This window comes from Lissotriton helveticus, chromosome 5_1 (genome assembly GCF_964261635.1).
Source record: "Lissotriton helveticus chromosome 5_1, aLisHel1.1, whole genome shotgun sequence".
In the NCBI taxonomy this organism is placed as follows: domain Eukaryota; kingdom Metazoa; phylum Chordata; class Amphibia; order Caudata; family Salamandridae; genus Lissotriton; species Lissotriton helveticus.
The window spans coordinates 490,909,434-490,933,101 of record NC_136065.1 but is presented as its reverse complement, the minus strand read 5'-3'; the positions used below and the strand labels follow the sequence as shown (position 1 = coordinate 490,933,101).

The window sequence follows — 23,668 nt, the reverse complement described above, 5'->3', positions numbered from 1 at the left end:
CTAGATCTAGCGAGAGCGGAAGCAAGGGCGATGGTGCATGCAAGACAGATGGACCGAAGAGAGGAGCAAGTCCACAGAATGACAGACACGAGTCGAACTGGAAATTGGAAGAAAGGGTCGAAGGAACAGGCGACAAGAAAACAAGGGTCCCAGTGCTACAGATGCGGGTTGGAGTTTCCAATATTGAGGAGCATGCCCAGCATTTGGCCAAATATGCCGAAAATGCAACAGAAGCAACCATTTCACCACCATGTGCCAAGGAATGCAATTCAAGAATGAACGGGGAAGGCCAGGGAGACCGAGAACAACAACAAACCGACATGTGCGACACATGGAAGCGATCACCAGGAGCTCGTCGCTGGAGTCGGGAGAGGAAGAAGAAGAAACAGCAGAGAAAGTGGAGCGCCTATACCTCATGTCCACAGATGAAGGGCATGAGGAAGAACACATCAGACTAGTGGATAAGCAGTCAATAAAGAAGACAGACTGGGTGACCATAGACGTAGGGCCACACCAAACAGAATTTGTGCTAGACAGTGGGGCCACGTGCAACATTATGTGCGCCACTGAATACGAAAAAACGAAGAGAAAACCACACCTACAACCATCAAGTGTACGAGTATTTACCTGGGGTGCACAAAATCCAGTAACGAACATGGGAAAGTTCACGGACACCATGACACACAAAGGTAAGACCGTCACTGAAGAAATTCATGTGCTACGAGGAGACATTGCCGCACCATGCTTACTAAGCAATGTCACGGCGAAGGTCATGGGCCTATTACAGAAGACATATCATGTATCGGACAAAGAAAACATCTTACAGGAGTACCCGAAGTTAACGAAAGGACTTGGAAAGCTGAGAGGACGACAGATCACACTGCACATCAACGAATCAGTCAGACCGGTCGCCCAGCATCACCGAAGGGTACCCATCCATCTACAACCGCAGGTGGAAGAGGAAATAAAGACACTGTTAGAACAAGACATCATCGAACCAGCTGAAGGGCCAACGCCATGGGTGTCCCCAATAGTTGCTGTACCAAAAAAAGACACGGCACAAATTAGAATATGCGTGGGCATGAGAATCCCCAACACAGCCATCGAACGAGAACCACATCCGGGGCCACATCTAGATGACATGATTAGCTGCCTGACGGGAATGAGAAGATTTTCCAAGCTAGACCTATGTAAGGGGTATCACCAACTGGAGCTGGACCAGCAGTCCAGATACATAACAACCTTCTCAACACACCTAGGTCTGTTTCGATACAAGCGGTTAAGTTTTGGAATATTATCAGCAGCTGAGATCTTCCAGGAAACGATCAGACAGATCATTAGACCAATCAAAAACAGCCTGAACTACAGTGACGATATCCTGTTATTTGGCAAATCGGATGAAGAACATGACAAAGCATTGAGAAAAGTATGCTCGCAGCTCGAGGAAGTGGGCCTAACAGTAAACGAAAAGAAATGTGAATTGGGAAGAGAAGAACTGGTATTCTTCGGACACATCTTCTCGAAGAAAGGAATGAGACCAGATCGCAGTAAAGTGGACACCCTAGAGAAGGCAAAAGAACCAAAAGATGTAGCTGAAGTGCGCTCATTCCTCGGCCTTGCCAGCTACTGTGCGCGATACATCAAGGATTTCGCAACAGTGAGCACCCCACTGCGAGAACTCACGAAGCAGGGCCAAACATTCGAATGGACCACAGAATGCAGTAAGGCATTTGAAGAAATAAGGGCGTCAGTAACGGCAGTAGACCACCTGGCATATTTTGACACGAGCTTATGCACCGAATTGACAGTAGACGCCAGCCTGGTAGGTCTTGGCGCAATACTGGCACAGCATAAACATGGAAAGGACTCACCACGACGGATCGTAGCATATGGAAGCAAGAGCCTGTCAGACATTGAGAGAGCATACTCTCAACCAGAAAAGGAGAGTCTGGCGGTAGTATGGGCATGTGAGCACTACCACATGTTCATCTATGGGAAGCCATTCACAATCGTAACAGACAACCAAGCACTAGTTACCATCTACGGAAACCCGAACGCCAAAATACCACCAAGAATTGAACGATGGGGGATCAGACTGATGGACTACAACTTCAAGATTGTCCACAAGCCCGGAAAGGACCACAACCCAGCTGATTATATGTCATGACACCCGCTTCCCCATCGAGAAAATGGCATCATCATGGCAGAAGAATACCTAAATTTCATCTTAAAACAGAACACTCGGGCGTCAATAACGATTGCAGAACTAGAGCGAGAAACAAAAAGAGACCCGACAATGCAGGCAATCGGGAACGTAGTGCGGCAACAGAGATGGAGACACATTAATAATAACAGCCCCTCAGGAGAAGGGGTCATAAAAGAAGAACTGCTGGCCTTCAAAAAGATAAGTGAAGAACTGTCTGAAACTGAGAATGGAATTCTGATGAGAGGGTCAAGAATTGTGGTACCTTATCGACTAAGAAAAAGAACAATTGAACTAGCTCACGAATCACATCGAGGCATTGTAGCGACAAAGAAGATGTTGAGAGAATAAGTATGGTTCCCAGGACTGGACAACATGGTGGAAGAAGAAGTAGCACACTGTCATGTCTGTCAAGTAACGGGACCACCTTCCAAGCCAGCACCGTTGCAAATGTCAGAACTGCCACCGGCAGTATGGACTGAGTTGGCAGCAGACTTTTATGGACCACTAGAGACTGGAAAGTACCTGCTAGTGGTCATTGATGAATTTTCAAGATTTCCAATTGTGAGAGAAGTATCGTCGGCATCAGCAAGTGCCACATTACCAGCGTTAGACAACATATTTGCCGCCTGGGGTTCCCCACAAACATTAAAAACAGACAATGGCCCTCCGTTTTCTGGAGAAGAATTCCGTCGATTCATGGAATATTTGGGGATCAAGCATCGGAAAATAACACCCCTGTGGCCACAGGCCAACGGAATGGCAGAACGGTTTATGGGGACTATAAAGAAGGCCATCCAGCGAGCAAAATTGACACAAATATCGATTGGACAAGCACTATGTCAAGTGCTAAGAGACTGCAGAATCAACCCTCACAGCTCCACAGGTCGATGCCCAGCGGAACTGGTGTTGGGACGATCAAGCAAAACAAGACTGCCTCAAATAGATGCAAAGGCAAGCACGGATCGAAGTGACATGGTAGAAAGAGATCATGAAGCTAAGAGGAAAATGAAAGAATATGCTGACAAGAGGAGGAACGCATCAGAACATCAGCTAAATGAAGGAGATCTGGTGGTGGTGAGACAGACACAACAACGGAAGTCGGACAGTCCATTTTCAAAAGATCCGCTAGTAGTGACCAACGTAAAAGGATCAATGGTGACGGCAGCATCCGACCATCAAAGGATAACGAGAAACAGTTCACATTTCAAGGAGCTCAAAGTAGAAGAGGAAGGACCAGTGGCAACGTCACCGAAAGTGGAAAACAGAGAGCAAGAAACCAGCAGAGAGACAAGACCGAGCAGAATGTGCAGGAAGCCACGAAGACTAGTTGAAGAAATGTAGAGAAAATATCTCTCTCTCTCTCTCTCTCTCTCTCTCTCTCTCTCTCGCTCTATCTCTCTCTCTCTCTCTCTCTCTCTCTCTCTCTCTCTCTCGCTCTCTATTTTCTCCCTCCATTACTACCTCTATAACATACCAAGACTTTGTGCATGTGACAAAGAACATTTGTTTGTGACAAAGGGGGAGATGTAGCAACCGTGACTGTAGGGTGACAGTGACAACTGACGTAGGGCACTAGGACCCTGTGGGTCATAGGGCAGTGACCAGGTCACTGGACACCACATCCTGTAGGGACAGGAAGTGGAGAGTGGACTGAGGACGACGAAGAGGACAGACGTGCTGTGCCACGCTCCCACTGTAACAATAAAGAAAGTGGCCACCCTCACCTGGCGTCCTGTGTTTCCTGTGCCGACCTGTCTAGCACAACACGACAGAGCCAGGACAGGGCAAAGCAGGATCTGTGTGCTACAAAGACTATCCTTTGAAGTGTGCCTACTTCAAAGGCCTTAAGGGGTATAAGTATTGGACCTGTAACCCCAGACTTTTAGAAGACTTCTGGATCAAAAGGAGACTCTGCCACGAGGAAGAGCTGGAGAGCTGTCAGGAGGAGTACTGCCCCTTTGCTGTGTTGCTTTGCTGGTTTGGTCTGGAGTTGCACCTCTGCTTCGAGAGGGCAAGGACTGGACTTTGCTTTTGTATCCTGATTGAGAAGATTCTCCAAGGGCTTGTGTGTGCTTGCCTCCTGTGAAGAACTCTCAGGGTCATCAAGGACTTCACCTGCAGCCCCTGAACTCCTCTGCTGGGAGTTCTGACCTGCAAAGTGATGCCAATTCCAGTTTTGGAGGCTTGGAGGTGGTTTCGCCACTTCAAAAACTAGAAATCGATGCATCTTCCCTACAGCGCCATTATTCTTGCCGCAAGCTTGCCATGCTGTTGAAAAATCAACGCATCGCTGTGGTGCGGCCAAAAAGATCAACACGCGCCTGTTTGCGGTTGGAAGAACCGCTGCAGCCCAAGTCCAGAGCTCCATGTCTCCGACGTCCGAGACCCCCACTCTGACTACGATGCAGGCCCTGCTGTGTGGCTGAAGGAATAGGCGCATCACCTGTTCGTGGTGGGAAGAATTGACGCAGTGCCAGTTTCACCGCTGCCGCATCGACTCCAGTGCATCCAGATTTTCCATGCATCGCACCTGTGCAGCAAGTCTACATAGACGCTGGGCTTTAGTAGGGAACCGAGGCTGCTTGTCTGGAGAAACAACTTATCACCTCCGTACAGAGTAAGAAACTGATGCATCAACTTTGCTGTGCAGCAGAAAGGAACTGACACATCACCTCCCCTGGGAGCAAAGTACCGATGCATTACCTTCCCTGCGTGTAAAGAACCTATGCATTGCTTTGGTTTTCCACCCCTCACCTCCACTGCGCCTGTTTTTGTCTTGTGATTGCGTTTCTCAGCCTCCCCTGGGGCGGGACTTCCGCCTTCTGCCCTTCTCGTCCAGTCACTTTGTGGGTGCGCGCAGAAGGCGGAAGTCCCGCCCCAGGGGAGGCTGAGAAACGCTGTAGGAGGAGTGCTGCAGTCTCTTGTTGTTGTATATTTCGTATCTTTTCTAGAGTCGTAGCTCTTAACCGTGTGACAGTTGGAAGAAAAGAGGGCAGATCACACGCACTTTACATCATTCGGATGGTGTGGATAATTCTGCAGTTCTGTTACAGCATCCTTCCACGGCAGCTGTCTTTTCGAAATAACACAGCATTGGTGTGTCATGTTCCGAGTGTTCCTTTGTTGTCCTCGCTCACAACATAGTCACATCAGGGCCACAGGAACCCCCCGCCCCAACATATCCAACATCCCGCAAATAACACACAGACACAAGTGTTGGGAAAAGTTGCTGCAGGTTTATTGTTACATACAACATTATGTAATCACGGTGGGTTATCTTACAGGCAATCCAAGGGCAGGCCGCATTCTCGCCACCTGCCCGCCTGATGAGCCAATCAGCACAGTGGCGAACCACCCAACTGCTGCACCATTATGGTAATAACACTACTCACGCCCCTTGCGGGGCGTATCTAGGCAAACCCCCGGTTGCACAGGCCCACAACCGCCCGAAGGACTACTGGGGCGCCGACACGGGTTCCTGGACCTCCCATGAGGTTCTAGGTTAGGCTCTGGCACCCCTATGTGCCCGCTGAAGTACAGTGTTGCACCTCTCTGCTTCCGGATTGCCCTGTAACTCCGCCTGCAATGAAAAAAGGAACTCTAACTAACTCTAACCCTAGCTGACACTCAGGGTTAGAGGTAGGGAGGGAAAGAGTGTCCCGAAGTGGTACGCGCGACGTCCGGAGCGGCAAAGAGGCCCCAACAATGGCGAGGGGAAGAGATATACCCTCTACCTGCCTGCCTCCCCCGGACGCGCGTCACGGATCTGCCCACCTCCACCGGGCAACGCCTGCCCTGGGGAGGGGTGGCTGACCACAGCAAGGGGCGGGGGCAGCCCTCTGTGACTAACGGCCCGCCCTCCTGATGGCCACCGGGTGGCCTCGGGCAGACACATTTGTATGGATTCGCTGTATTCCTGGTATGTTTTTGCTATTCCGAGAAAGGCCCTTTGGAGAGGTAGAGCACACATTATACTTGTTTTCTTTGCAGCTCCAACTCGGATTAACCCCCAGACCCTCCACTTACATGAGTCTTTGTCCACACAGCTTGGCGTACTCATGTTGTTTTGTTTGCTCTGCCCCTAACTCGAGCAATAGATTTCAGACTAAGCCGCAGTTATTGAGAGGCTTTGTCATTACAGTAATGCGAGGGAGCGCCCCGCACACTGTTTCAGCAAAGCACACATACCACATTCAGCTAAGACGCCGAAAAGGTCATTTTCTTATTTTTGTTTAGTTGTTATATGTTTTTGTGTTTAAAATCATGGTGATTGCTTTCCTTTATTTAGTTTCAACAGATATTCCAGGTATTAAGTGTTAGGAGTGACGATGACCCCACAATAATGCGGGTTTATCCAAACAGTTGTTGAGATCTCCAGGTTTGCAGAGATTATGATCCAAATGTCCGTGTGTAACCCCCGTAGGGCATCTGTGATAGCAGAATTTTGTGTCAAAGGCCAACAGATGAGGAGGCAGGAGACCGAGAAGGCTGTGAATAGAGGGCAGCGAACAGGCAGTGTTGTTTGTTCGAGGCAGTGAAGTCTTTAGTGTTGGACGTGGGTAGTTACTGGGGGTATTTGGCAATGGGTGGTGAGACAGTACCTCCCATCCGCTGGTACTGAGTGATCACACAAGAGAGTTATAGTGAAACAACTAGATCAATCAGAAACTCCTAGTGATATCTGTCAAGGAAACAGAGGGCAGTGGAGCATAGTGAAAGAAGGGGGTGTCAGAAAACACTGCTCAATCAGTTCTAATTTTGATTAAGAATCATATTTACACCAAGTATCCATGAATCAAAGCCTGCCAGAGTGTATATACCTCCCAACCTTTACTATCTATGTCATCGATCGATGCAGCACGTCCTTTCTTGTGCTCCTGATTTCTCAATGGGTTGGCCCCAGTCCCGGATGCATTTTTCCATGTATCATTAAGCCAGGAAGGCGGAAGAGCCCTTCAGAGATCAGACATATCGCACGGCCACTGTGAAGCAGCCCTGCTTGTTGTTGCACGGTCTTTCACCTCCTCACTGCATACCTCTTCAGAAAGCGGTCATCAAAAAATGAAGAATGCACTTCAAACCAGCTCAAAAATGTTCTTTCGTGGCCTTGGGCATTATAAATGACCGCAAAGTTGTTTTTGCAGCTACAGTATGCTACCTGTAGTCAGGAAAATGAGTTCGTGTAGAGGCGGTTTTGCACCATACGTAAGGAGGCATGTGACAGATATCATTGTGTAAACGCCATAGTACACAAAATAAAAGTGATTTTAGTCCTCCTTACTGTGTAAGCTTTCTAGCAGGCCAGGGCCAGTGAGAATATACAGCAACGAAGGGCCAACATATGGGGCAGGGTTAAGTAAGCTACGTGCCAAGAAAAGGCAACTTGTGAAGCGTAATGCTACACATCCTGGCGCTGCATTATTTCACAGGTTTGCCATTTTAACACACTGAAGTGACGTCAGAGACTAGCGAAGGCGGACTAGCTTCGTGGTATCACACCAGAGGAAGCAGGCAGGAATGGTAACAAGCAGGTGAGGGGTGGGGGAAGGGAAAATGAAAACGGGATGAACAAAACGGGACAAAATATCAAAGTACTTATGTAGGATTTCCCAGTGCCAGATCGAAACGCAAAACTGTTTTAATATGACCCAAGTAGAAGGAAAATTGAGGAATTCTTTATTCACCTCTTCCCCCGCCCTTTGCAAACGATCAGGTTAAATGTATATATTTGCTTCAGACTAACACAATTTGACGCTGGCCTGCAATTAGGCCTGCTGCTGTGAATAAACTAGTTGACGTCCATGTGTTGTCTTCAGTTATGCTTTTTCTCTTTTGATGTTCCGGCTTGTACTGTCAATATCACCAGAGATCAAAAAGAAAACATCAGTGCATTGTACAAAACTTTGCAGTGAAATATACCAAAGGCAAAGGTGACCGTTGAGGGTGACACAGTGAAAGTAGTGCATCTTATTCATTTAACCAAATGCCTATAAACGCTCTTGAAAAGCAGTTGCCTCTCGATGTAAGACCTATGATCCAGATAAACCAAGGGAGCTTAAATATATGATTGGAAAAAAATCGTTCCCCCAAATGTGCAAGTCTGCAAGTATGCAAAGACTGGCAAGCAATCCTAGTTATCTCACATTGGCTACACATCGCAGAATGTGGAACCAGATCTCAAAGAATGGGTTCCTTGTTTGTATAGGGAGCCAGATCCACAGCAGCTTAGTCCAGCAAAGGAAGAAGTCATTTCACCAATGCAAGGGGAAGCCTTTCCTGACACTGATTTTCCAAAAAAAGAGAGTATATTAAACAGAAACACTTACCGTAACAATCCAATCTTGATGCGTAAAACTAACGACGTAGCAACTGTGCACTTTCTTTAATTATTTTTAGGCCTCACCTGTGCCAGCGCATGCGATGCTCTGGTGAGACATTTAGTAGCTGCTTAGAAAAGTGCTACTTTGCAGACCACCAGCTTACTATCACGCGCACAGCTGCCATCGCGCACAGCTGCCATTTTCCAGCAGCCCGGCCGCGCTTCAACTCCACCCCCTCCCTCACCGCAAGATCGCGTGCATTTTCAATTTCAGCCCGCCCGCACTTTAACTCCCTCCCCTCCCTCACCACAGAGCGACCCCCACTGCCCTACCACAAGATCGCGTGCATTTTCACTTTTAAACCCCGACATCCATATCAACCCTACCTCCATTAATGTGTGCCTCTCTTCTCTCACCAATCTGCATGGCCCACCTATTCCCCGGTCTCAACCACTCCCTCAGATCACAGCGCACCCTCTAGTCTTAACCTTCCCTTGTCCTCTCCTCTGCTGAACCTCACGCCTGAATAGGGAACCAAGTCCCCACTTTCATTCTCGCCCCTCGTCTCAGCCTCCCTCTTTGATGTTACTGTCCCTCTTCTTATGTTGCCGTTCCGATAGGCTCATTGTTGCTGGTTCCTAGATGAGTAAGGTATGCCTCTTCGGGCCCTGAAGGGTAGGAGTGGCCAGAGTCTGGCATTTAGCCTCACAAAATGTCGCAAGTTGGGGGGCCATTTTGAGTTTCGACGTTGCTCTGTAATCACCTGTACAGTGCTCTTACATCACATTGCTCTTTCAGTCTCAGTCTAACAATAACATTTCCTAGTTACCTCGCACCACTGCAGGCCTCGGGTAAAAATTACAAGTCCCAGAATGCAACGTGCTAGTAGCTGAAAGCCACGAGTGACTAAAAATATCACGAATGACAAGGGCCACTATGGTGACGATATACACATACCCTTATTCTCGCCTTTCATTCTTCCCACTTCCTCAATTAATTGCTCTCCCTTCTTTTACCTCTGCCTTACACCTCCTCCTTTCACTGACTGACTTTGGACTCCTGAAGGTAGGACACCCTCTCTGGTAATGCATTTTCAATGCAATAGGGTTCGTGTTTGCGAGGGTTCATGCTATTGGCATTGTAAATGACAATGCCTTTTATTTATCTGTTTTAAAAAAATCATAAATAAAAGGCATTGCCGTTTACAATGCCAATAGCTCAAACTCTACAAATGCGAGACCTATTGCATTGCAAATGCTTGTTAGATATGGCTCTAAACTAGGGTATTTGCCTATGGATGTAGTACTCACCATCTATAAGGCTGGGCCCATAGCATTAGCCACTTATGGTACTGGTGTATAGGGGATAACAGACTATTCACCATTACAGCTCAGCTAAAAAAAGAAATTGTGGAGGCTTTTGTCTGTCCCTAGCAGCATTACCTTGTCAATAATGCACGAGAAATTAGGATTCCAGTATTTGGGGGACAAAGTAAGGATGGCACCTACGTCACTTTGGCTTTCAGTTTGGTCCAGATCTGAGGTAGCACTGACACAGTCAGTGATCAATAATTGTTTAAATGTATCATAGGCACCCAAGATCAAGTGGCGGAACTATGTGAAGAGCGAGTTATGATCAGTAGGTAGGATAGAGTTGTTTACTGATCCGATGTCCATCGGCCGCCAGACCAGATTACTGGTAAAAAAGGGAGCTACTGCATCTGATAGTCGAAAGGAGGTGGGAGGGTGAGCAGAAGAAGGGTTTGGTGAGGATGTATTTTCCTTGGTGCCCTACATCTTGCATAGAAGCATATCTGCTGTTGGTACCCCGACACCCAAGATTTCTTCTGTTACGGTTTAGACTTGGTCTGGGCCACATTTTGGTGTCTTACCCTCCCAATGTTTTTACTGAGAAAGATTTGGCTTAGAGCCCATGCAATTCAGTTACATCCCATTCTCTAATGCACATGTCATTTTTCTGTGAGCTTTAAAAAGAATTATTTGATGTGACAATGCACTTTAATGGAAATGCCAAACAAGCCTTGGTTGTACGTATTGTCGCTTATTGCCACTCTACATTGTCCACCAAAACCTTTGAAGGCCCTGCTCTTTGCAATATTTTAACCATGCCAATCACGTTTGGAAGTAAAGCTCTGCGTCTAGAATTCAGTATGTGCTCCATAGATAATACAGTATAGGGGGTCACAAAATACATTTATTTCAGCATTATTGAACACAGAGTTTCAATCACCCACTATAAATTGTTTTCAAGACTTATGTAAAAATAAACCTGGCTATTCACCCAATAATCTGCACTCCGCCTTACTACCACCTCTACGTCCTTAGCGCCGAGACATCCACGGGTAAGTGCGCGCTCTACAAAATGCTTAAATAAAATAAAATAAATATAGATAATAGTTGGATTGGATAAATTATGTCCAAGTATGGAATAATGATTACATGTTGTTAGTTTAAAGAAAAGATTTGATTTATAAATGGAAAAATAGGATGTATGACGTTACAACGCATGCTTTTACCACGCATGCTGTTACAACGCAGGTTTTACTACGCATACCTTTACAACGCATTACACTTTGGGGGGCTGGATAGTGAATAGTTTAATTTACTATTCCAACTCCAGTCCCCGTGGACACTAGGGAAGGTGTTGGATAGTAAATTAAACGTATTCCCTATCCTAGAGCGCCCCCCAGTGTAATGCGTTGTAAAGGTATGCGTAGTAAAGCCTGCGTTGTAACATCACTGCGTGGTAAAAGTTGCGTTGTTAAGGATGTTTACCGGAAAAATACAATGTGTAAAAACAGACGATAAAATCCATGCATACAAAATTGTTACATCACTACATAAGCAAGAGAAAGAAAAACAAAAAAGGACAATCGTATATGTCTGTAATAAACATAACCACTGTATATTAATTATTGTAAAGCTGGGAGTCAGAAGAAACAAAAATAAATAGTAAGTACAATGAATACAATCTAAAAGGTATTCATGGGGACTTAGGAACTTCTTCAATTCAGGGATAGTAAAAACCTGTTTTATTTGCAGACATATCTAAAGAGTTAGTTATGGGTAACCATAGAACATCTCACTTGATAGCAAGAGAAATTGGGGAGGCAAATGCCATATTCCTTCTTCTAAAGGGTCCCTTGAGTGGAAAGCAAAATAATTGCCATTTGACACTGATTTAACATATATTAGTAACAAAAAACATTTGATATCTGCCCCAAACCCCAATTTACAGCATAAACGTATACTCCTTAGATTGGGCGTCCACTAAAACCAACACATCGAGGCCGAAACGAAATGTTTATCAAAGTGTCATTGTTCTTTTCAAAGGCCTGATGTCCTTGTGCATATTAGTGTCCTATGCCTGTTACTACAAATGTACACCACACCTGTCTGTTTTAATATTTAAAGGTGAAGTGTGGGAAATGTTTATTTATTGAAAAGGACCTTTGTACCGTTCCAGTAATGTTTACATTTTTTATTAAATTAAGTACAGTAGGATAGCAATAGCACCGTATTTTTGAAAACGTTTAAGAAAGTTTTGCCATGATACTTTGTTATTATGTGGATGTGTCTGTTGGTGTTGTTTTTGCGATTTGTATTTGTGTTTTTAATGTTTATACAATATATGATATAAACTGAATGATTTTTGGTTTTGAGGACTGATAATTATAAATATCCTTAAATTAAATGAGAAATGAGTCTGAAAACATTATATCTGCTCCTGTCCCTGGCTTGCAAACTTTAATCCTAACAGCATACAGACCACATTAAAGAAGTGAAAGTATCCCCCTCCCGCAATACCTGCGAGGTGATTTTCCGGTCCAGGGAGAACCAGGCCTGGCAGTTCGGGCTGGACTGTTCACATGGGGAGCAGGGTCAAGGCTGATTTGTATAAGGCTGAGTCCAAACTGGAATGGCGTGGTGAGCAAAATAATGATGGATTAAACCGAGATCTCTGACTGGGGGTGAATGTTTGACAATGTTCAGCATTCATCTATCATCTTCTTGAGCTGCAATTTTGCCCTATGTGGGAAGAGTATGCCCACACGTGATTCTCGTGCTTGCTGTGTCACTGGTTTCAAGCTAGCTTGGCTTACTAGGGGTGATACCCTGAAACCAGTCGCAGGATGCTTGTTTTCCAGTCCAGGGAGGACCTGGCCTGTCAATTTGCTCTGAACTGTTCGCATGGGTCCAAACCGGAATGGCGTGGTGAGCAGAATAACGATGGATTAAACCCAGATCTGTGACTTGCAGTGAATGTTTGACAATGTTCAGCATTCCGTCCATCATCTTTTTGTGTTGTTATTTTCTGAGGTGTCTGAATATGTCATTAGAGGTTTGATTGTTAAGCACACTGGCAGAAAGCCTAGATCCAGTTGGGTATAGATGAGATTGGAGAGGGTGTGAATCAAAACAATGTAATGTAAAGGAAACATGAAGTTTCTCACATGAGAGCTGCCTTAAAAAAAATACATATGTGAGGAGAAATAGCCTTTTTAACGAAGATGTCTTTACAACAAAGGCATTGCCATGACAACATATTTACAAAGCCTGCCTTTAAAACAAAAGTTTTTTCAATAAGGATGCCTTTACTGTGGATGCAGTGGTGGCTCCTTTGCTGAGGCGGAGGAGCCTTGCGCCACTGCTTTGCAGTAGTGAAATAAAGAAAACATAACATGATAACAACTTGAGGTTATTATCAATTTATGTTTCCTTCTGCTGCAGCTTTGTGTGGCGGGCGGGGCTGCTCTGATGACAGAGGAGCAGGGGAGGAGTGGTTTGCCCACTCCTTAGTGCAAATGTCAGTTTGTCACAGCTTGGGTGGAGAACATGCTCAGTCTCCCATTCCCTGGCTGAGCGCCGAACCACGGTGCTCAGACCAACGTGATTTGTCAGGGGAGCCTGTGTGTGTTTCCTGGTTCCTGTTCGGCTGGGAGAGAAGTCAGAACAGAGATGCGGCAAAAGGTATGTTTTTCTTCTTCTTTTTTTTAACCCTTTACCCCCACCCCTAATCTATGCCGGCCGTCACTGCACGGATGCCTTTACAATGAATTTTGCTCTAAATGCTATAATGGTAAAGAAATAATTATAGTAAAAAACAATAAGGTAAAGTAAGTGTTTTATATATATTTATACATGAATATATATTTATTATATAATATATATGTATAGGGTGGCAAGTGTATTTTGTGGCAAGGGTATTTTGTAGAGTCTAGGGCGGGTATGTGTGTTTTGGTGGTGTTATTATAGGGTTTAGGGTGGGTATGGGTTTTTGGGTGGCAAGGATCATTTTAGGGTTTAGGTTGGGTATAGGCTTTTGGGTGTCAGGTATTTTTAGGGTTTAGGCTGGGTATGGGTTTTTGGGTAGTAAGGGAATTTTTAGGGTTTAGAATGGGTTTTTGGGTGGCAATGGTAATTTTAGGTTATAGGGTGGGTATGGGTTTTTAGGTGTCGATGGAAATATTTTAGGGCTTAGGTTGAGTATGGAGTTTTTGGCTGGTAAGGGAATTTTTAGGGTTTAGAATGGGTTTTTGGGTGGCAATGGTAATTTTAGGTTATAGGGTGGGTTCGGGTTTTCAGGTGTCAATGGAAATTTTTTAGGGTTCAGGTTGAGTATGGGGTTTTTGGGTGGTAAGTGAATATTTAGGGTTTAGGTTGAGTATGGGTCTTTGGGAGGCAAGGATAATTTAAGGGTATAGAATGGGTATGGGTTTTTGATGGCAAGGATATGTTAGGTTTTAGGGTGGGTATGGGTGAGATCTTGTGACTTTTTCCCGGTCAGGTGCGACCAGAGAACTGCAGTTGACGCGTTGTGCTTTTTGGTGCTATTGTCACTAAAATCTTTAAAATTGCATATCTCTGGTGTTACTGATTCATTTTTTATTGTTTTAGTCTTGTTTTATTTATTGAACATCACTCTATTGTTCTAACTTGGTGTGGGATCCTTTTTCTGTTGTATTCTTCACTGTATTACTTTTTGAAGTGTTGCACAAATACTTTACACATTGCCTCTAAGGTAAGCATGAGTGCCCTGTGCCAAGATCCAGGTGGGTGGAGCAAAGGTTAATTTAAGGCTGACTTGTGCCTCACCTTGACAAGGATTGTATGGCTGCTTGATAAGGACTCCCGCCCCAGTCAACCAACAACCCAATTTCTTACAACTTTTAAGCCTGTTCGTTGGATGCATGTTCAGTAGCGTTCCTCAGCACTCTGGTATTGATTGGGGACAGATATCTTCTTTTTGAATTAACTGCATGAAATATGAGCCCAACCCTGTGATCATTTATTCAGTCCTATGCACTGCCAAGGCTATTGGTGATATATAGCAGGATGACTGAAGTAGTAGGGGCATAGATAAGAAGTGAGTAAGGGGAGCTAAAAAAAGCCCTCTAACACCATAAGAGGCATGTAGCACTCCACAGCCCTTCCCTTTGACATTGGGGCATTTCTAATTTCTACTACCTTTCTTTGCCTTCTCCTTACACCAGACGTGCAACACCCATTGGGCTAAAAGCGTTTTAGACCCCCCCGTCATGTGCCATAGCCCGGGCTCAGCTTCGTGGGTGCTTATCTCAGGGAATGCCTGGGCAGGGCACTGCTTGGGAAGTGGGTGGAAACATTTTCTTTTCTTTAGAGAGACACATTCAGCTTCTCCTGCTGCTAGAAAGTGTCTTCAAAGAAGGGGTGGAGGTCACTGGTGATTCTAAATATGCAGATTCACATACCCCATGTGGGGAGTTCTCGCTGTGCTGGGCCATGTGTGTTAGCATTCATCATTGTTCTAAAGGCAGGAGCATGATTGCCTATCAACACTTCAAGACTGAGGCAGCATCTGCAATTGAAAGGCGATCTGTGCCCTGTTTCCAACCTGACTGTAAACCTGAGTCCATCCAAGCAAAAAAGGCACAAAGCACAAATTGCATTGTATATATTTCCATTGATATACCCCTTACTAACCATGACACGGTGTAGCAAGTGCTATATAAATGCAAAAAAGGGGAGAACTTTTTTTCTTTTTCAAGTGGAAATGGTGTTGTAGTGATCAAGCAGTCCAGAATTTGTTATCAATGGCATTTTGCTTTTGCGTTGGTTGAGGGGGATGGAACGCGCGGATTTGCTTCTAAAGATTCCAGTTGTGGCTAAAAACTAAGGGCAGATTTAATATTATTTCATGTAATGCACCACAGCAAGACAACTTGCAGTGTTACGTTGCAAGTAAGAGAGAGAACATAAATGCGCCAATTTCCAAAGATATGATATGGCGCATTTCTGCTGTCTCCTAGCACTGGAGCACTTCTGGCTGCCTAGCGCCAAAGCAGCTATTCGTGTGCCTGCATTATGGTCAGGCCTGGTTTTGTGCGGGAAAGGATATCTTCCTGCACAAAACCAGTCCTTGAAGGCATTTACCTCTTTGTATGTGTGTTGCACAAATCAGCCACCATACAAAGAGGAAGTAACAAGTAGAAATAAAGATATTTCGCCCCGTTACGTCTAGGTCAGGGAGGCGCACCAATTTGGTGCAATCCTGGTTTACAGACCTTTGTAAATCTGGGATTGTGTCAAAATCCATGGGTGGATGCGTGGGAATGCCCATATTCCACCCATGGAACAGTTCCTTGCCTCAATCTAACGCAAGGCAGCGATATGTGCTGCCTTGCAATACTTTGGATTTACTAAACCACGCAGAGTCACACAAGGTGGCTTTGTGTTGCTTAGTACACCACATTAAAGCACTTGCATTACCTTGTGACAACTTGCATCACACAAAGGCAGTACAAGTCTTTAGTAAATCTGATCCTAAGAATGTTTAAAGGGATTTTGGCAAATAGGGGTCTGGGCAGCAGTTAGTTTGTTTTGGTGGTTGACTTATCAGTGGAGGCAGGGACTTTTAAAAGATGGTCCCTCCGACAGTGTCTGAGTAAAATGTTCCTAGCTGTCTGTTCTATGACATAAAGAAGACCAGGCATGCCCGATCAGGTAGTATTTACGTCAGGATGATGGCTTGAAATTAACATCATGATACACAGTTACTTTACAGTCATGCATTTACTCTTACAGTACGTGAACATGCAATGGAGAAAGACACCTGTGATTGTGCACCTCTACCAAGTAATTGCTATGTAGCTCAGTTTGGGTTGGGCGGGACATGTGCCCCACAGTAGGGACACACACATGGGGTGCAATATTCCACTGTGCCTTGCCGGGGGCTGCTGGGTGCTGACGTCTTACAGTTCACCTCACAAAATGCTGTGTGTGCCTCTTGCCTTCGCAATACAATATGGAAGCTGAACATATATTAGGCTGACCAAGAGGAGCATCATGTCACTGTGTATGGACAGCACCTGGCACTGTGCCCACCAAAGCTTTCTGCTGCAACAGCATTTGTGTGCCCCATAATGCTCTGCCATTGTCGGTTATGTACTGGACCTCCTTACCATCTTTGCAAGTGAAAGTTGGTGATTGGAAAACTTGGTGAAAAGGGTAACCAGCACAGAATCCAATAAAAAGACACATTTCAAATGCTCAATTCAAACACATCCTGAGTTCACAACTTCTGGGCATTGCTGTTTCTTACACTGACGCACTTTTGTAGTCAGGTAGTGCTGACACTGCCTTCTACTATCCTATGCCAACTTCACACCAGCACCTGTATTCTTGTGAGTTAATGCACCTTCTTCTGAGACACAGATGCACAGTCCAAATGCTTCCTCTCTTTTGAATGTCTGCCTGAAGAGGGAATTTTGAAGCTCAAGCTTGAAGTCATAGACAAGAGTCCAAATTTTACATGGGCGGCTGAATATGCTAAACCAACGGCATTCCCAACCCCAGCATCAAAGCGATGAAGTTCCACGAGACCACCAAACTTGGTTTTGAGAATTAAAAATTCTTGGGCCATATTTATTTTCCAAAAGACACCTAAGTAATCATTTCTGTCTGGAATTTCTTAAAATCATGGTTGCCCACTGGGCTGGCCCTTCAAGCACCATCCCCAGGAAAATATGATTAGTTCCCCACAGATTTCCATGAGGGCCTCTACTTAGCATTTGACCAGGTGAACTCAGCCAAAGCATGACATATCTAGAGGGCCGCAACTTAGCAATCAAACGGCAAAGACTGTCTGGGTTCAAGAACCACATTTCAGTGCTTGTTTGATTAGGTAGAGGAACCCAAAATTGCAATTGGTCGTGCTTCTAGAGATGCAACTGAATACCTAGAAGACATAAATGAGTTATTGCACAAATAAAATTAGTTCCTTCACATGCAGGGTGAGTGGGACTCAAGATTCATAAATAGACCACATCTGCTTGTAGAATAGAGCTCAGTCACAGATTGAATTGGTCTATTGAACTATTATTATTTGTTTACAGTTTTATATAGCACAAACATGACCTGAAGGTACCGGAGCACTTTACAAGAGCACCAGTTACATTACACAAGGTCACATTTGTTTTTTAGGCACAGAGATATTATGGGACATATTTATCATGGTTTTGCATCTCCCTTGTGCCATGCAAGGGGCTGCAAAGGAGACTCAAAACCTAAAATGACATTAAGCAAGCCATGCAAGGTCACCTTTCGTGTCCCTGTGTGACTTGGTAAATGTGGAGTATCGCAGGAAGTGCAAGTCGCAGTCTTGCATTTCTCTGCCCCAGAGAGGTGTTCCATCGGCGGACCAAGGGTGTTCCCATGCACTCAACTATGGACTTGTGGCGCAATCCCAGAATTACCGTTAGTGGTAGACTCGGGAATGCGTCGCATTTGTATGAGGAGAAATATGCTCATTTCTCCACGTTTTTTCCTCTTTCTACATGTGCTGCATTCTGCTGTACACACAGAAAAAGGAAAACGCCTCAGAGGATTGTTTTTGTGCAGGAAGGTGCCAGCCATATTGGTAATGTGTGCTCTCATACAAGCTCTGTGAATCTCTCTGCCTGAAGTACTAGCCCCGCCCGAAGTTCGGGTCTAGTTGCGCCCCTGCCTTACACAGAGAGAAATAGGGTACGAGAGGGCACACTGCTATCTCTTTCAGGGAGATTCATCTACAAAAAGAGATGAAGTAAAGAGTTTCATTTGGTCTTGAAGAGGAAGCCCCTACGTGTACCAAGGTAAGTACTCTAAAAATACAGGCTTACGGTTTAAATGCTTGAAGCCAAAACAATATCTAGTTATAAAAACTGAGGCCCTTATTTATGAAAAGTGACGCATCGCTGCGTGAAAACAGCGATGCGTCACTTTTCACTGCGCACTCCTTGCGACACCAATGATGCGTCATATTTAATGTATGAAGCATCATGTCGCAAGGAGTTACAGATACGTCAGTATTTCTGACGTATCTGTAAGCGCAAAAGTGACGTATTGCTGGAGTGTGTCACAAAAGTGACGCAACTCCAGCAATGTGTCCTTTCACAAGGGGAAAGCCCCATGTGAAAGGGCTTGCGTCAGTCTTACGCCTGCTGTGAGGCAGGCGCAAGATTTTGACGCAACAGCGTCCTAAAAGTGACACAGTGAAATCTCATAGATTTCACTGCGTCACTATTACGAGGCTTTTTGCGGGGGAACGCCCCCTCTGCATACATTATACCTGACGCAGGTATAATGTGGCGCAGGGGTTTAAAAAGTGACGCATCTACCTAGATGCGTCACTTTTTAAATATGGCGCAACAAGGCACATTTTTTACGCTGCTAGTGCATCACAAAAAGTGACGCACCGGCGGCGCAAAACTGACGCAAGGCCTCATAAATGCGGCACCTAAGCTTTTGTAGTTATGGAAAATATCAATAAGGCTCCTCATTTGAAGGACGAAAATGGTATTGGCTTTAAAAATGTGTAACCATATAGAAATAAAAACCATAAAGGATACTATATGAAAAAATGAAAATCTATCGAACCGAATTGTTTTGTCACAATTTACTGTGATTCTAGTTGAATTATTCTTTATTCAATTTGAAGCTCTTATGGAAGCCCACTACGAATATCTCAATGCTGCTCAAAATTGTTTGGAATTTAAAAGAAATACCCCTGTTCTCTGTTCTGCGAGATTGCAGCGACAAAGGTGTCTCATGCAAGTAATATAGGGAAGTGTCAGCTATGTCAGGACCTCTGTGACTGAGCCACCTTCTGGTGATAGCGTCTCAACGGAGGCCAGCAGACTACTGACTTCAGTACCATTCCTCTTAGTGAGAAGCTCTTACCATTGTTTGTTTCCAGAAACTAACTCCGGCAGTAAGTACCGACACGTGCTGGGGAGGGAGAAGCTGTTCTACCACGTGGAGTACAACGGTGAGCTCGAGCACGTCTTCTACGTAGAGGGCCTCACGTTTCCTGATGCTGACTTCTCCGGTCTGCTGTCCATCAGCGCCACTCTGCTGGAAGTCTCTGAGGAGGTAGGATGGGCGGGGTCCTGAGAACGTTTTCTACTTTCCAAACAATGTAGTAAGAGCTTACATGACTGCTTTGGGGTTGAGATGGTGGAGGGGGTAACACACTTCCTGCAGAGATGTCGAAATAGCTTTTGACCACAATTTCAGTTCCTAGCAGGAACAACTCAGTCATTCCTTTTACGGTGGTTGATAAGACAGATACAATTAAGTTGAGTAGTCATACTAATCAAATGGAAATTACGTATCTTTTTTTCTAATTTTCTGTCTGGGGGGGGGGGAGCGGGGCATGAACACTTATATTAAACGATCTCTTCTAAAAGTTGTGACACCTGTGTTGAAGGATGCAGTAATGCATGTGCATTGAGTTAAGTGAATACATTTCTAAATTGGAACTCCCTTTACAAAGAGAAGAACTGAAATACTACCCATGCTTAACATCCATCCCCATTCCACAGCTGCGTACTTAGACTATCTAGTCACTTACATTTTAAAATTGGAAAATAGAAATGTTGTAGCACACAAGGCAGTATGGACGTTGTTTTCCAAAAGAACAGTGGCATCGTGTAATCGTTGGCATCTAATGACGTCACACTTGAATGTAATTGTGTTTAGCTGTAATTTCTACAGGTTAACTCTAATAAAACAATGCTGTGAGAAAATGTGAGAAAAACTCTGATAATCCCTTGACACCTGTTTGCCACCGCCATTTTAACCTTTCCGTATCTGACCATGAACTTTTTTGATGCTGAGGGTAAGCTGTGAAATGTTTCCTTACCTGTTTTTCTGGTACATACTCAGACCTCAATTGTTAATTATATTTATCCTTTCCCTGTCCTTTTGATGTCATAAAATTGTGTACTCTCAACGACCTTGTGACGTCCAAGTACATCATGGTCACGAACCACTAACGGTGAGGGAGTTGCCTCTGTAATGTTTTACACAATTTATAAAACATAGGATAAAAGTATCTTGAACAGGAGTTCCAAGGGCACAGAACTGAATTGGCATCACTTGGCAGAGCAAGACTCTCAGATGGCAGAGTCCAGGTGCTGTAGGCAGATGGGTTAGAAATCTATGATGTCCCTTAGACTTCAAACGGGAGGCAAGCCAGCAAGCCCTTGGAGTCAGGGTTGGAGAGATCCAGCAGGGTCTAGCAAAATGACAGTTCTTTCAGCAGCACAACAGTCCTTTTTCCTGGCAGGGTATCCACAGTTACAGATATGTTCTGAGTTGATGGTGTCAGGGGTCCAGTACTTACACCAAAGTGTGCCTTTGAAGTGGGGGAGACCTTTGAAGTGGGGGAGAGGCCTTTGAAGTGCACAGAGTCCAGGCCCTTCCTGCCCTGGTTCCAGACTCACTACAGGGTGGAATGCAGCCCTTTGTTTCAGGATAGGACAAAACCTATTCAGCTGTAAGTGTCAGCTCCTCCATCCCATCCTGCCCAGGACGGTCCATCAGTCACCTAACCTCTCTTTGTTATGGCTAACAATAAGTAATGCACAGCTGCCACCCTCCCCAGACATATAGTCAGAGACAAGCAGAAGCCCCCAATGTCTAACGTTAAAAAAATGCCAACTTCTAAAAGTAGATCAACGAAAAGGGGTGGGCCCAAAAGACCGGAACCAGGAAGGACCCGTTTAAACTCAACAACAACAATAACCTAGGTTCCTGTGTCACTTAGCCACCATTTATTTAAGGGAGAAATCATGTAAATATTGCAGACCACTGACAGGTGTTTCATTTCTTGTACTTATAGATACACCCAATTGTGGATAAGTAAGATGCCCTGATGAGAGCACACTAAGGCAAGTGTGTCTCGAAACGCGTCGGCACAGCGAGAATACCGCTGAGTTGTATTAGGAATATGTTTAATGACAGCAATAATATCTTGGAGAAGGAATAAGATGTAAACAAGATATGAGAATATTGTGAAAATTTACGCAGACTTGCAGTGCAATTGATTTGTCTTGCGAAGAGCATTTTTTTGTGTCCCACATTGGATTGTTGACAGTAATTGTGAACATTGTGTGTAAAAATCTTTGAATTTATTTGTTTGTTAAATACTGTTGTATGTATTAAGTAGTGTATGTATTTGTAAATGTTTGTTGGTAAATTCTGAGTGTAAATCTCTGGAGATCAGTTGCCCCCTTTTTACTATATACTAATGAATTGAAAGTTTGGGTAAAATAAATAACCCAACCACCAACAGAAAATAGTGTGGTTTTTTCTCCCTTAAATAAATGGAGGCTAAGTGACACAGGAACCTAGGTTATTGTTGTTGTTGAACTTTCTAAAAGTGGCATTGTCAGAATTAAAATTTAACATCTAACTTCATCATAAGTTGGGATTTTAAATTGTGATTCCAAAGACTTCAAACTTGGGGGTCTCATCCCTTCCCAATTTGAAATTACACTTATAAGATGTGATACGGTAATCCTAATGTTAACCTGTGGGAGAGATAGGCCATGCCGTAGTGAAAAACAAATGTAAGAGTTTTTCCACTAATAGGACATGTAGAACCTAAAAGTACATGTCCTAACTTTTGAATACACTGCACCATACCCTTGGCTTTCCAGTGCCTACCTTCGGGGTGACTTAAATATATTAAAATATATATTCAAAAGGATGGTTTGGGCATGGCAAGATGGTTAACTTGCCCGGTAGAGATGGCAGTTTAAAACTCCACACAGAGGCTCTGCAATGGCAAGCCTGAGACATGTGTAAAGGGCTACTGAAGTGGGTTGGGACAATCAGTGCTGCAGACCCACTAGTGCAACACAAACAACTGATGGACTGAATGCTGAATAAATCAAACATTCACCCCCAGTCAAGAGATCTGGGTTAAATCTATTGTTCTTTTGCTCACCATGCTACCCCAGTTTAGACCCAGCCATATGCAAATCAGTCTTGACCCTGTTCCTCGTGGGAACAGTCCAGCCCGAACTTACAAGCCAGGTCCTCCCTGGACCAGAAACAAGCATCCTGGGACTGGTTTTGAGATATTACCCCTCATCAGCCAGGCTAGCTTGAATCCTCAGTGAATGAATCTGGGAATAATAGTGATTTTGATAAATTGTGTTATGTTACACTTGAGTTAGGCTAACAGGGAGAGTAGCCAATGAGTGTTACACTGTGACGATTTCCTCCTAGTGGTTCTCCTATAATTAGAGGGAGACACTAGTACATATAATTATTTTTTACAGGGTTATTGTTTTTTGTTTCACCTCATTGTTTTGGTTTTTATTTTGATGTCATGGATTATGAATATTGTACTGTAAATATATTTGCTGATTAATGTTTAATGTTTCGGCTTGAATAGGCGTCTGTCCTGTGTGTGCGATAAATTGACATAGATATATTCATTCTGTACAAAGATTTGTACTGAGAGGGTAATTAAATGTACTCTTCTCAAAAAGCGTTGAGTATTGTTTCCTTTGATACCCACTTTTGAGTGTATAAAACTACGTCCCATACCCAGGTATCAAAGGTTTATTTGGGTATACCCCTGTTGTTGATATATAGCTTGAATCCAGTGGCACCGTGAGCAGGGGACTAGTTTTACAGGTCCTGGGCACAGGTAGTACACTTTACTAGGGACGTATAAGTAAATTATAATTAAATAAGCCAATGTTACCATGTTTAAAGCAGAAAGCACATGCACTTTAGTACTGGTTAGGAATAGGAAGGTGCAGAGAGTCCTAAGGCCAGCAAAAACAAAGTCAACAAAAACAAGA

General features: G+C 44.4%; 1 protein-coding gene across 3 annotated transcripts in view; it reads left to right on the top strand.

Annotated features, from left to right (window-relative positions):
* The window catches only part of LOC144754687 (protein-arginine deiminase type-3-like), a 584,450-nt gene that overhangs the window by 390,775 nt on the left and 170,007 nt on the right, over positions 1–23,668 (top strand). For all 3 annotated transcript variants that reach the window (XM_078642808.1, XM_078642809.1, XM_078642810.1), the window contains exon 7: positions 19,762–19,937. In XM_078642808.1, the coding sequence (XP_078498934.1) occupies positions 19,762–19,937 (176 nt within the window). The remainder of the gene's footprint in view (positions 1–19,761; positions 19,938–23,668) is intronic.